At 39.2% G+C, this 13,547-nt stretch overlaps 1 protein-coding gene across 3 annotated transcripts in view; it reads left to right on the top strand.

The window, feature by feature from the left end:
* Positions 1 to 13,547, top strand: part of LOC113572697 (lethal(3)malignant brain tumor-like protein 4) — a 58,645-nt gene that overhangs the window by 41,474 nt on the left and 3,624 nt on the right. For all 3 annotated transcript variants that reach the window (XM_027002484.2, XM_027002475.2, XM_027002494.2), the window contains one exon: positions 9,723 to 9,892. In XM_027002484.2, the coding sequence (XP_026858285.2) occupies positions 9,723 to 9,892 (170 nt within the window). The remainder of the gene's footprint in view (positions 1 to 9,722; positions 9,893 to 13,547) is intronic.

The following is a 13,547-nucleotide window of genomic DNA, read 5'->3' as shown; positions in this document are numbered from 1 at the left end:
TGAATACTTTTCCAGATATCCTAGAAAATGTCGCCAGAATGATTTGCTAGTACATGTAGCACTTTGAACACGTTCAAAGTGTGCAGCAGAGAGGCTGAGTCGTGTCTGCATCAGTCATGTGAGGTCTGTCAGCTTTTACCTGGAAAGGACTGATTAATTTTAAAATGTATAGCAGCATGCCTTAGACATTTGGAAGAGGAAAAAAAATCCCTGTATTTTGTTCCAAGTTTCATTTGATATTTGTTCGTCTAAGTCTGCTTCTGTTTCTTCTGGTACTGGTTCATCTAAGGCTGTTAATACTGAGGTCTATAGGTATGGAATTGTATGTGTTTAGTAGTTCATAAATTATGCTTATAGCTGGCTTTTAATGATTTACAGTTAAAAATTTAATCTAACAGAAGTGGGAAGGTATAATTGAAAGCAATCCAAGTTCGAGAGCTGCAAATATCTGTAAAAGTAGGAATATCATATTTCTGCACTACCTGTTCCAAAGAGACAAAATTACTATCAATATAGAGATCAGCTAGTGAGACCACACCCCTTCTAGACCAGACAGCAAAGGCCACATCACTGAAGTGACAAAAATGTGATTGTGTGCAATTGGAACTGCTTGCAACAGACCCCTAAGGGAGTGGGATCTTCTAAACTGATTCTAGATTTTGACTGAGTGTATGATAACTGGATTAGAAGTCATCTAGAAATGGGCTGTGTGAATAGTAGTATAGAATAATAGTACTATAGAAGTGGACACAATGGATGCCCCCTCCAGAATTGACCGTTCAGGGACAGTGGCATTGTTCTTTATCCAGTATAGCAAGGGTCATGTATTGGACACCCAGTAACAATACAGGAGATTCAGTAGTGCCTCCCATTTTATAAGAGTTCTGCAGTATACCTCTTTTAATTTGGTATCAGATTATTTGATATGAAAAAGAAAGAAATGGACTGCAAGACACTGGAATAGATACAGAACATTACTGTGTAAATTCTTCCATCTAGAAGGGTAGGTAGGAGGTTCCAGCACTCAGTATCCTTCCTCGAATTGGATAATAGAGGCTGGTAGTTAACTGCATATAAAACTTTATGGATATGTGTAACCATAGCCCAAAGTTCTTGAATGTCCCAAGGATAGTTTTAAAAGGAAATGAAGCTAAAGCATCTGACCAGCCCCAGTGCCAACAGACATCTGCTCATTTTTTCTTGAAAGGCTCTAAACTCGTTGCTATATATAAATACCACATCAACCACATAAAGCAAAACTGTATGCTCCATCATATTGTTTTCCTAGAGCTAGAGCAAGTGGTTCCATTGCAAACGAAGTAGGGGTAAACGACTGTGTCTCGTGCTATGTTGGATCACAAAGTAGGTACACAGATTATTGATAGTGTGCACAGCCAGCAATTGGAGTGGTATATAAAATTCTGAGCCATATATGAATTTACAGCCAAACCTCCCCAACATGTTGAAAAGAACCTCATTCCACCTGGTCAAATGCCTTTTTAGGATCAAATGAAAATACCACCTCTGGCACAGTGGATGAAGAGGGGTCATAATGGATGTCCAGATTGCAGCATATATTTTAAAAAGAGAGAATATTTTGAAGTCCATTGGGTATCCAACCAGTCCAAGAGATTTGCTGCTTTACAAGTACCTAATTGTTGTCATCTCCACAGTCAAGAGGTCTTCTTCCTTCAACTCAGCAGCCTTTCCTGGGTCTATAGTAGGGAAGCACAAGGTTAAAAGGTGCATAATGAGGTAAATAATGACTGGAAAAAAGTTTGCAAATAGGAAGTCATTTTTTGGCTGTCCCTGTTTTTTGAGCCATGCTCATCATTGATTGCTGGAATAGATTGATTGGTAGATCTTTGCCACAGCATGTTGGTGAGTATCTGCCCAGCTTTTAAAAAAACAAACAAACAAAAAAACATTTAGAACCTTTGTTGTGGTTTAGGGATAAGGTATTCAGCCTGCTATGTTGACAGGAGATCAAACAGCTTGCAGTGACCTTCATTGTTTGTGCAGACACATAGTGAGGACAGATGAGAATATATCTAGCTCCAACTCTTTGCAGTAAGGCACCAAACTTGGCTGACTGAAGATAGAAATAGGTGAGTGGTTTACTGTCATCAGACCTGTTAATATTTAAGAAAACAAAAAAGGTAACGAATTAGTGATGATTGTTTTAAGCGTTTCAGTCTTATTACTTGCGACTTCATTCACCATCATTGTCCTTGATGTGCAGTTTCAACTCTTCATTCCAGTGATTCCATAATTTGGTTAGATAAATAGACCTGACTAAAATAATTACTGTTTTCACCATTGAATGCTACTCTTCACTGTTTACAGCCTGAATGAGCATGTAAAGGGAAGGCAAAATGCCCACACGCTGCTTTCTGCAAAGGATCATCCAATTATTTCATGCACAGAATCCAGATAGGACTGGTCATAAGGAAGAACTGTTCACTTCCACTCTGTTTTTTATTTTTCTTCTTTTTGCTTATTGCTTCAAAATAAACAAACACAATATTTCAATAACTCCTTACAAATTATTGTATAGTAACATTTCAGTGTATTTAAAATGAATCCAATAATTATGATCATGCAGATCTGGTGAGCTTTGTCTTCTGATATGAGTTTTAGCTATAACTGCATTTTCTGAACCTTAGGATTCTATTGTGTGGAGATTTGAACCACCATCCTTTAAGGTTTTGGGGTTGGTTTATTGAATACCTGTGGGGGTGGAGAGTTGCAGCTTAACCATGACTCCCCATGTGTGCTGTCCTGGGCAGCAGCCAGCAGAGACTGCCAGCTCCAGCAGCGGCACTCTGCTAGCCTGGCTTCACTTTTGATGAGATCCTGAGATAGGGGAGGGTGGTGCGGAGGCAGAGAGTGATGGAGAGAGCTAGAACCTGGAAATGATTGGGGTGGAGAGGGACATTGGAGCAAATGAGCAAGCATATCATTCTTTCTTCCACCTCAGATGCACCTGTGCTGTGAAGCTGAGGCCCAACACAAGCTACCATGCTCTGTCTCTCCCTACATGTGTCATTGTGTTATTCGGCACCTCATGTTCCTCAGTCTAATAATGTGATCATGTAGGCAAGTGAATTATCTGTTTCAGAGAGTGGCAAAGGCAGTGGAACCCAATGAACGCTGCTCCTGCATCTCCGTTATTCACCCAGTGCGACTGAGACTGCAGCCTCCGCTTTGTCCAGTCTGAATAAATTGGGTTCCTGCAGAGCAGGTTAATGAAGTTGTTTCTGTCACGGGCACCTTACTTGTCATCATTACGCGTCTGTTTGCATGGACCCCTAGGGCCCCTTTTTTGTTTTTATTGATCAGAGTTTCTCTGAATAGCTGCAATTTGGTTTGGTCTGCAGCCAGAAATATGAGAGCTTTGTTTAGCGGCAGTAGGCAAATATTCTCAATACGACAATACCAAGGACATGCTGCTAAACGTTTTCTGCTTTATGTGTGTATATGATGCACCCTTTTAAAAATTCCAAACTTCGTTCTCCTGAAATGGAAAAGAATTACCTCAAACATGTAGTTTTAGCCACCAGTAGTCTTCTGCCATTGTCCTTTGTCTTTGGATTAAAGTCTTGGTATCAGCAGCAGAGCATGATTGATACTTGTTCCACTCTACTGCAGTGATGGTGACACTTTAATGTTTCTCAACAGTGTCTGATTCTGTCATCTTAGCCAAACTGAGCCATGCAGACCATGCGACACACATTACAAATAGGTGCTCAGACATTGATGATGCTTTTTTATTGTTGCCATGGCAACATCACCTGTGACAGGCAGGAATGGCAGTGTGCACATTTTGGACTGTACTGTCATCCCATGCTTTCACAACATGCTCCTAGAACTCAGACAGAGCATTATCTCAAATGGGCATGTCTCAATGCCATTAGGTTTGCTGTTTCTAGGGCAGTGGTAGCTCAGTGGAGAAGGTACTTGAGTTGTAATTGGGCTGTTGCTGGTTCAAACCCCACCACTGCCAAGTTGCCACTGTTTGGCCCCTAAGCAAGGCCCTTAAACCTCAATTGCTCAAGCTGTACTCAGTCATAATTGTAAGTCACTTTGGAGAAAAGCGTCAACTAAAAGCCATAAATGTAATTGTTTGCCAAAATGCAGTGGCTATCTTATGCATTAAGGTCCAAACTTATGGGCTGTTTAAGAAGTGAAATTGTAATGTACATAAATGAATAGCTTGTTAGCAGATCTTTTATATTTCTTTCTTTTGTTTACATTGTGAGGTCATATTCTATCAGAAGGTAGAGCATATTCTTTTATCACAAAAGTCTAATTCTTCTCTCTTATTGACTAATACTTGCTTAATGTAATTCTTTAAGCATTATTGAGACTACTGCTAATGATTTTAAGAATCTCAAAAATATCAAAGAATCTTACTGTTGAAGGCCAATTTGATCTCCTGAGGGTTCAAAACTATCTTACAGACAAATTCTTTAGACATTTTTGATCTACTATAATCTAGTCTGTGGAACTATCTGCACATTAAACTGTAACTATGTGTAGTTACTCTGCAGACCCACACACATATCTGCACACGGGCTCTTTGTGAGCACACTTCCTGTGGGAGTGCCTAGTCTTCCGACAGCCAGACACATGAGCATGCACATACTCCCTGTCCCTGTACTCACACTGGAGTCCATTCTCACTGCAGGACCTCACACAGATAGGCTCACGCCCATGCCGACACACTCCCTGGTGAGTTACCCAATTTCACACTGCTACTGTGGGACCTCAGTGTGGCTTTCCCAGCCATCCTGACTCCCTACCAAGCACTGCACTCGCTCAGAGCCTCTTGTCGCAAGCCTTGTTAGTGCAGCCTCCACCAGTGCTAATGAAGAGCTCCAGATAAAGCTTCTGGAATGGTGGGACACTGGCTAAGGCAGTGGCTCCTCACCCAGTCACTGCTGGCTGAAGCCTACCAATGCAGCTTTTGGATCCCAACCACTAGAAAACAGCTACAGCCTACTGGACAGAGCAAGCCAATTTGAAAAACAGTTTAAAAATTCTAAAATCAGTAGGTGTAAAAATGGCAAGCTTTAGTAAGTTTTAGACATGCAGTGGGGGAAAAAAAATCATTTTGACTGGTATTAGTTTAATTTTCCCTTTCCAGTTTTATGGTTTCTCTGCATCCAGTATATAGATATTTTTATTCACGATTGGCTTGTTTACACAATATCAAATTTAGGTCAATTGATTATGCTTGCACTGTACTGCATTAATTTTAACTTGATGTGCTTGTTCTTTTGCAGACAGTTCGTTTGTTAATACTTTTAATCAAGTTTTATGAAGCAGTTAATGCTTACTGAGTTGCACTCAAAAGACTTTGTTTCTGCCAGTGATCAGAAGTATGTTTTCTCATTCAGGACTTTTAAAACATCTATCTTCCAAAGGTGATGGCATTATGTAGTGTTCTTGTTTACCTTTCTGGCATGATTCATTATGTTTGTTTAAAAGGCAGAGATGTTGAATGTAGACTGAGGAAACACATCGCATATCCTCTTTCTCGGCTATGGTAGCTTTGTTTAATTAACATGCTTCATAGAATGCCTATTCCCAGTTAGGTCCTTGCATGCTAGTCAACTGTTCTGTGAATGCAACTCAACATTTCCTTTTGGCACTCTGGCTCTACCTCTTTCTTTCTTTCTCTCTATCTCTTGTTTACCCTTTCTGTCCCTCTCACTCTCTTACTCACTTTGTATCGCTCTGGCTTTCTCATCAAGGGCTCATCAAGGGCTTTTAAAACATAATGAATGGTTTATGAAATGTGTTCTCTCATCCTGTGGCTGGTGTGAGTGAATGGTATTGTGCATTGAGCTTTTGGATAGTTAAAGTGGGTTTCACATGTTCATTTCCTCAAGTGTATTATGTGTGAGTTGGCATGGATGAGGACTCCATATTAAACTCAAGAAGATGGTCAGTAGGGGATCTCGTCTGTAGCAGTGTGTTTATAAGGGAAATGGACCTTGCATAGAAACCTGGGGTGAGAGGAAAATGGCAGTAAGAGAAGGAGGTCTTCCATTGCAGAGCTCTAGAGAAGCTAACAGATTAAGTGGTTCAATTTAAACACACCACGGCAATGGACACAGCTGCTGATCAGTGTCTGTAGATGTGTGCCTCCAATTAGAATGCGTCTGGCTCCCTGTAGTGGAGTCCTAGCCTACTGAACAACTGCAGTAGTGCTAAGAAGCAACCATCTAAAACATGCTAGTCTTCAAATCCTACTAATATTTATTGTTCATGAGCCTTTTGTACCATTTTGAAATGTCACTATAAAATTGGGGGGTTTTTTTAATGAACATTTTCTGTAATTCATAACATTTATTTCATAATGTTTATGGAACATTCATATAAAAATATTACATTTACTGTAACAGTCATTCTAAGAAATACTTATTCTCTCAGTCCACTGCACAACAAATCTCATAACAGTAATAAAATTAGGTTTAAGTTTCCACATTGAACAACAAATCATTATTATCGTTAGATGGCATTGCTCTGGTTTCCATGTTCCCTGGTGACTGTCGAGGCCTCAATTTGATATAGGTGTAGTTGCAGTGGGGGTTTGGGCACAACTACTGAAGGCTATGTGGAAACATGAACTGACTCTCAACGAGAACTGACAGACATGGAAAGGGGCAGAAAAAAAAAATCATTTCTGGTTTTGGGGGTATTGCTGCATATCTTAGAGGTTTTGTGCACTTGTCATTTTTGTCCAAGCCTGTACTCACTTTGGAATCATTTTACAATGGCCAATATCTCTTCAGGATTTTACCTTGATTTTCATTGTTTCTTTCATTTGACATATATAAAATGAGTTGGATAAGTCTTCTTAGTTGAAATTAAGCTCTAAATAAACCACTAATTTAAACACTAAATGCCAGATTTTCATATAAAATGTATGTATATTGCATATTTTTAAAAAATTATATAACATTAAGCAATTAATTGTATTTGTAGTTGTGCTACTTTTAATTGTGTCTGTGATGTATTGCCATATCAGTCATCATCATTGACTCATTGTTTAATACATTCCTATATTAGCATACTGGTGTACAGTCACCTCACCGTATGGATTGTCATGTACAGAGCAGCTTTCTCTTCCCAGCGTATGTGATGTAGGCGCACCAATCTCTCTGCCCACCCTGTGTTTTCTGGTCAAATAACTCCAGCTTTTTCATGTGAAGACAGCAGCCACTTGGCACTTCACGTCTCTCAAGGTGATGGTGCTACTGATCCTGGGCCCGTGCTCCAAAGCCTTGACACCTACTGTATGCATGGCACAACGTGAGAAACTGCTCTAAGACCAGTGTAAAATAACACTGTCTCTTGTGCAGCTCCAATTGTAGCACCTGGTGCCAAGCAAGAGCCCACATGGGAAGCAGGCAGGCAGGCAGAGACATGTTCTCCAAGCCCTTTATGTAGGCCTTTCCCTTCTTGGCGCTGTCTGTGATTCTTGGAGGAGAGAGAGAGGGTGGGTAGTTCTGTTTCGTTTCCCACCTCTTTCTCCTCTAATCACAGAGTCACAGTGTGTCAGAGTGCAATGGCAGTTTGTACCCTGGCACTGTATGTCTTTGTTGTCGATATGTAACTGGCAGAAATTGTTTCGGTTGTATTTTTTGCATTGCTGGGTGAAATTGCCAAAACATTTCTTACATAGCTTCAGTAGTTTAAATCAGCAGGTCATAATAAATGTATCTAGCTTATTATGCAAGTTTTACTCAGTACCAAGTCTTTTAGAATGATCTAGGTACTCTCTCCATTTATCTGATCAAACAGGCTGTGTGACTTATGTCAGTAAGGCATTTTCCCCTTACCCATCCATGTGAGGAGAGCAGTCCCGTGTGTCTGTCTCTCCTCCCTTGAGCTGTGTCCTCTATGAGTTAAACTGCCTTTGAGAATCTAACAGTAGGCTAACATGCAATTTTGCTTACTCTTTCTTTTTCCACTTTGATGAATGGAAAGGCTTCCCCAGTATCAGCCACACTTGAAAAAAGCTGTGCGGGTTGGGAGTTCCACGATGGAGGTCTTCACACAGCTGGATGGGTGTGTGTTGCCATTAGGCATTGTGGTTTTTGACCATACTTGAGCTAGTTTATGGCTAAAGGCTAAATGCTACGTTACTGGAACCAGAGAGGAAGGGTTTTTATTATAGAGTATTCTTGTTTGGTTATTTTTGCAGCTACTGTGCATTTGATATATAAAAATGATCCTGATAAACCTAACCAGTTGCTTAGTAAAAATATATTGTGAGACATTGAGACAACTGTGTTTTAGATAAACAGCACCTACATGTCATCTCTAGGTCTATCCCTTTAACATCTGTGACTTTATCACTTATGTTGTGAATAAACAGGTGTAGTATAGGGCTTCATTTTTTACAATAAGAAAATTGGATCTCTCTCTCTAAAACCTGAATCTCACTCTCATGTCTGCTGTGTTCTGATGGTAGCCTACAGGCTGCCAGAAGTAGCAGTCTGCTTTTGGCCAGAGCTTCTGGAAAGTTCCCCACAGGAACTTAAATGAGACTGAATGTGATGTGATTGTTTGTTTGCATCTTGATTAGTACTGCAGAAGTGAAAAGAAATACAACTGTTTAGCAAAAAGTGAAAAAAAAACAACTTCACGTGGGCCAAATTCCCACCAGATTTTTGTGTTGGGGATGTTAACTTGGAATTTGCGCATTCAGTCTATTTTTAGTTTATTTTAGTTTTTATTGACAATGCAAAAAGACACTAGGTAGAAATTGCAATTAAGTGGAATGTTTTATATATTGCATGCTTACAGCATCAAAATGTACACTGCATGAAATTAATATATCTAGCTGAATCTTGCCTGTTTGTTTTAAATGAGGGCATTAAAGCTAATTTTAACTCCCAAGAGAGATGCTATTATTGTTGCTATTCCACAGTAATCAACTCTTTGCATCTTGAATTTATTGAAGGATTGAGCAGACATTGCTATATTTTAAATTGTAGTTTTACTTTGAATAACCGTGTAGATTTTCTATATCTGTTGCATGCAGCTAATGCCAACTACAATCTTTGGCTAATAAAAGAAAGTTTATATTATTTATTTTATTAAAACAATAAAAACCCATTTCCTGTATCTTTCCAGATAGGTTGAAACTTGTTACCTGAACTCAAGAGTAATGGTACCTAGTCTATAGTCATAAATCTAATGAGAACATAGGACATTCATCACAAGTTCAATCAGAAAGGCTTAATTGTAATTACATTCACGCATGGAGAGAGGGAACTCAGGTTTGTTTGTTTGTTTGTTTGAGTTTATTATTATTATTATTATTATTTTTGTTATTGTTTTTATTTGTGCCTATGCATAATGGCTTCAATAGGAAGAGCTGTTGGTTAGTGTTTAGTGTTTCCCCTCCCCCACCCTTTCTTTTTAATTGCATTTATTCCCCATCTCTTGCACCATCCTGAGGGACACAGACATGATGATGTTCTGGTTCTTCTATTTGAGCAGTACTAGCTGAAGCTTCCTTTTATTTCAACACTGTGACATTTTCACTCCCATCTCTGTGTCCATAAATCTCATTTAGCTTGACCACTTTATTCAGTAGATGCTCAGCAAGATTCCAAGTAGGTGTCCTTCACTGACCTTTCATTTGTGTGTGTGTGTGTGTGTGTGTGTGGGTGTGGGTGTGTCGGTGGATGTGGGTGTAGAGAGAAATGTGGACAGTCTACAGCAGGCCCTGCATCAGTCAGTCTTCCTGTCAGCCATGTCCGCTCACCCTGGTCGAGACCTTCCTCTGTGCTGGGAGCAGCACTGTAAGCTCCTGCCTGGGGTGGCAGGGGTGCAGGCCAGCCGTGTGGCCCACTGGACTGTGGAGGAGGTAAGAAAACCCACACTGCACAACTTTTTTCCTTTGCATTTGGTTTTCTTCTTTTTCTTCTTTTGGTTTTCTTCTTTAGTTGTTTGCACTTTCTGGGACCTTGTTAATATTATCATGTGTTTCATCACCTAATTGTGTTGGGCAGGTTTTCCACACCAGTGTTGGTGCTCCTTTACTGGCTTTAATTTCCTGTTTTAATTTGTAAGTGCAGAATGGGCAAAAGGCAGGATCTTTTGCCATCTTGCTCAGTGGGGTGCTTCAACCAACATCTTAATTCAAAGAGGAAAAGGAGTGTTTGTTTATGATGCTGTTATCACAGCTCCCTGTAGCTAATTATCTGTCTTCCTAATCTTTTAACTTGCTCACTTATTCAAAATAGAGTCTTTCCATTTGAAAGAGCTAATTAATGCATAGCTTTACTCCACACTTGAGAGAGAGACCTGGAATAAGTTGGTGATGTTTAACTAAGATAAATATATATTTGGTATAAACATTGCAAACTCACCCTAAATATATGCCTCTAATTACAACTTCCTTCCTATTGTCATCTCCCTAATAGTCTCAGATTTCCACAACTTTATTAATCTCAAATAGTTGCCTATCTGCATATTTAAAGCCTCAAGCTACAATCAGCAGAAGCCAAGTCCTGGGAACAAGTAGGACCATGATCAACAACAATGCTATGACATCGCATCCATTCCAATGTGCAATAACCTCTATCAGGATGTTGATACTTGCTCCAAACTAGTCTTGGGGCAGCTGAACTGGGGTTTTTTGCTGCTTTTTCATATACAAAGGATTTGATGTCATTTCTTATCCTTTGAATTTCTGTTTGGAGATCATCTGTTTAGAGAAGGTCAGGGCTTGGTTTGTATGCATTGCAATGATGTTCCTGAGAAAATGGTCTGCAGAGGATGCTCCAACAGATTCATGTTTAGTAATCACTGATGATTGGACACTGAAGTTAGAGATTTCATATTGTTTATCCACAAATTCGCAATGCAGTAGGCACAAGATGTAATGGCATTAAATCTGCTCCCTCACTGATTGCATTTACAACCTGTCCATGACAAGGGAAAGGGGTTAGATGCAGGTTCTTTGCCATAGTAACCAGTTGAAACTCCAAGCCTTTTGTTGAGTTGATGTGCATGAAAAGTGTTAAACATCACATATTGAAACAGATGTGCAAATATGTGCATGTATCTGTCTGCCTGCCTGCCTGTCTGCCTATCTGTCTGCCAGTGTGTATGGGCATAGTAAATAGGCCTGACTATCTGTGTTGAATGAATAGAAGATTAACTGAATTGCAAATATCACATACATCTTCATCAAGACAATGTCCCTTGTATGTTATTCACAACTGATCATTGCAATGGATTGTTTGTTGTTGACTACTAAAAACAGAATAGTAAGTAGCAATACACTTGTTTTATAAAAAATAGACAGTTTCAACGTACCCTAGTTAACTGAAATTGTTCATGTTAGATAAATCATCCTCTAATATGTTAGCTTTGTGATCAAAGTCCACTATATAGATTAACCCCAGGTTTGGCATAAGGGGCTCTGGTTTGCTATCTTTATAAGTACCATCAATTCTGTGCATTATACCATGGTGCCTCCACACTGTGGCTTTTCTAGCTACAATACACGTTCCCATGTGCTGAAAACAGGATAGGCTCTCTACACAGCACTGCAGACACTCGGCAATGAATGGATTCAGTGTGGCATGAAAGGGAGTATTTGGAATCTTTTGGGCTTTTGTGTGTAGTTTAAACACACACTGACTCGGAGTTGGAAGTGGTGGTGTGCGTTAGATTTACAATTACATCAGTGAGGGAAAGAGGGGTCCAGAGAGAAAATGTCCCCAAGGAGAGCCATGAGTAGAATGGGGGAGTGGGCTTGCACTGAGCATGTTCACACACACACACACACACTGCCAAATCCAGTTCTCATACACATTTGATGTTATCTTTCATGGCTAAAGTAAAAAATAATACCTTCCATAGAGCAAGACCTTTTCTGTTTTAATTTGTATTACCTTTGTATACTAACAGAGCCATTTCAGTAAATGGTTACACAACACATTGATAACCTGTCCAAACATGTAGATGATGATCACATAAAGTAGTTTGTAATGTAATGCCTTTAGATGTATATCCATGATTTGGTCGGATTCTACGTACTAAACATAACTAAAAGCAAACATGGTTTGTCTAGTTACTAAACACAACTAAAAGCAAACATTTTGTTCATGGTTTGTGATAGTTTGTGTTTAATCCCTGTTGAAAGATTCCTTTAGGCAATGCTTAGAGTACAATTTAAACTTTCTTAAATGCAACCAGATAATGATTGTTCATGTGCAAGGCCTTATAGCTGAATCCATATTTATATCCATGCGACAACCTTCAGACTGCTCTCACTGGGAGAGTACTGCTGTATCTGTACAGAGATGTGCTGGAGTTCTCTAAAATGAGCATTTATCAGCTTCTGTATATCCTCTTGCAGAAAGTCTGGTGTAGTCCTCAGCATTCGCTGCTAGGGGATTTGTACAACCATTCAAATACCGCTGTTAGCTTTTAGCACAACAGACTAATTCTCCCCCCTGAAATTGCCTTAACACTTCAAGGCCTTTTTGTAGTAGCCAACAAAACAGCTAATGCATCTGGAATGCAGGCTAGGAATTATTGCTATAATTGTATAGCTCTATCGGTTTCAGGAAAGAATTATAGATTGAGACAAAATGTATTTTTGGAATTGGTAATCCTTTCATAGACAAGCAGAAAGTCAGTCATTAGCAGAGTATAATCCTGTTTTCAAAGCTGTTATGCATTCACTCCCCAAGTGGTCAGACTTCAGTGGCTAGTTTCCATACATCAAGTGTGTTAACCTTAATCAGTTTCTTTCTGTCCCTCTAACTCCTTAATGACTTGAATCTTGAGAATGCTAATGAAATTTCCTGAATGGAGATTTTCACCGATGAAGTCCAAACCCCAACAAGGTACATTAACCAGCCACGCATGAATCTTCATTATCTCAGCCAAGTCAGAGATAGGAAAAAGTAAGGTGTAATGTACTATAATCCTGACACCAATTACAAATAATGACGAAGTATTATCAAAAATGTATTTAAGATGCATATTTAATCACTGTGTATATTATAAATTATCTGCAGCCAAATACATTGGAATATCTGAAAACTTTCTGCTTATTATGGACTAAACTATCAGCTTAGATACAAGCTATTACTGCAGGCATGGCACTCAAAGATCCTGTGGTCCCTAAGGAGATTTTCTCATCACATCATTCTGTCAAGTTGTTATTTAGTTCTGAACATGTAGTTAATACAGTTCTGTGGCAGCTCATCATGTCAAGTTATGTGATAAAGTGTCAAATGTTTGAGGTTGGGGGATCATGGTAGTAGGAAGGAGAATCATTAGGCATATAGGCTTTATGACAAGTGTATATTTTAATTTAGTTTAGTCTAAGTATTTTTAGTATTTCAATGCAAAAATAATGAATGCAGTAACATATTTTTTTCATTACAGTTCAATGCAAATGGAATAATACTCAATGTCATTAAAAAAGGTGTTTCAAAACATGTCATTAAAATACTGCCTGTGTCTAGCCAGTGTTTCTGCTCTGTGCCTTGCAATTA

Source organism: Electrophorus electricus, chromosome 10 (genome assembly GCF_013358815.1).
Source record: "Electrophorus electricus isolate fEleEle1 chromosome 10, fEleEle1.pri, whole genome shotgun sequence".
Classification (NCBI taxonomy): Eukaryota; Metazoa; Chordata; class Actinopteri; order Gymnotiformes; family Gymnotidae; genus Electrophorus; species Electrophorus electricus.
This window is presented reverse-complemented; position numbering and strand designations above follow the sequence as displayed.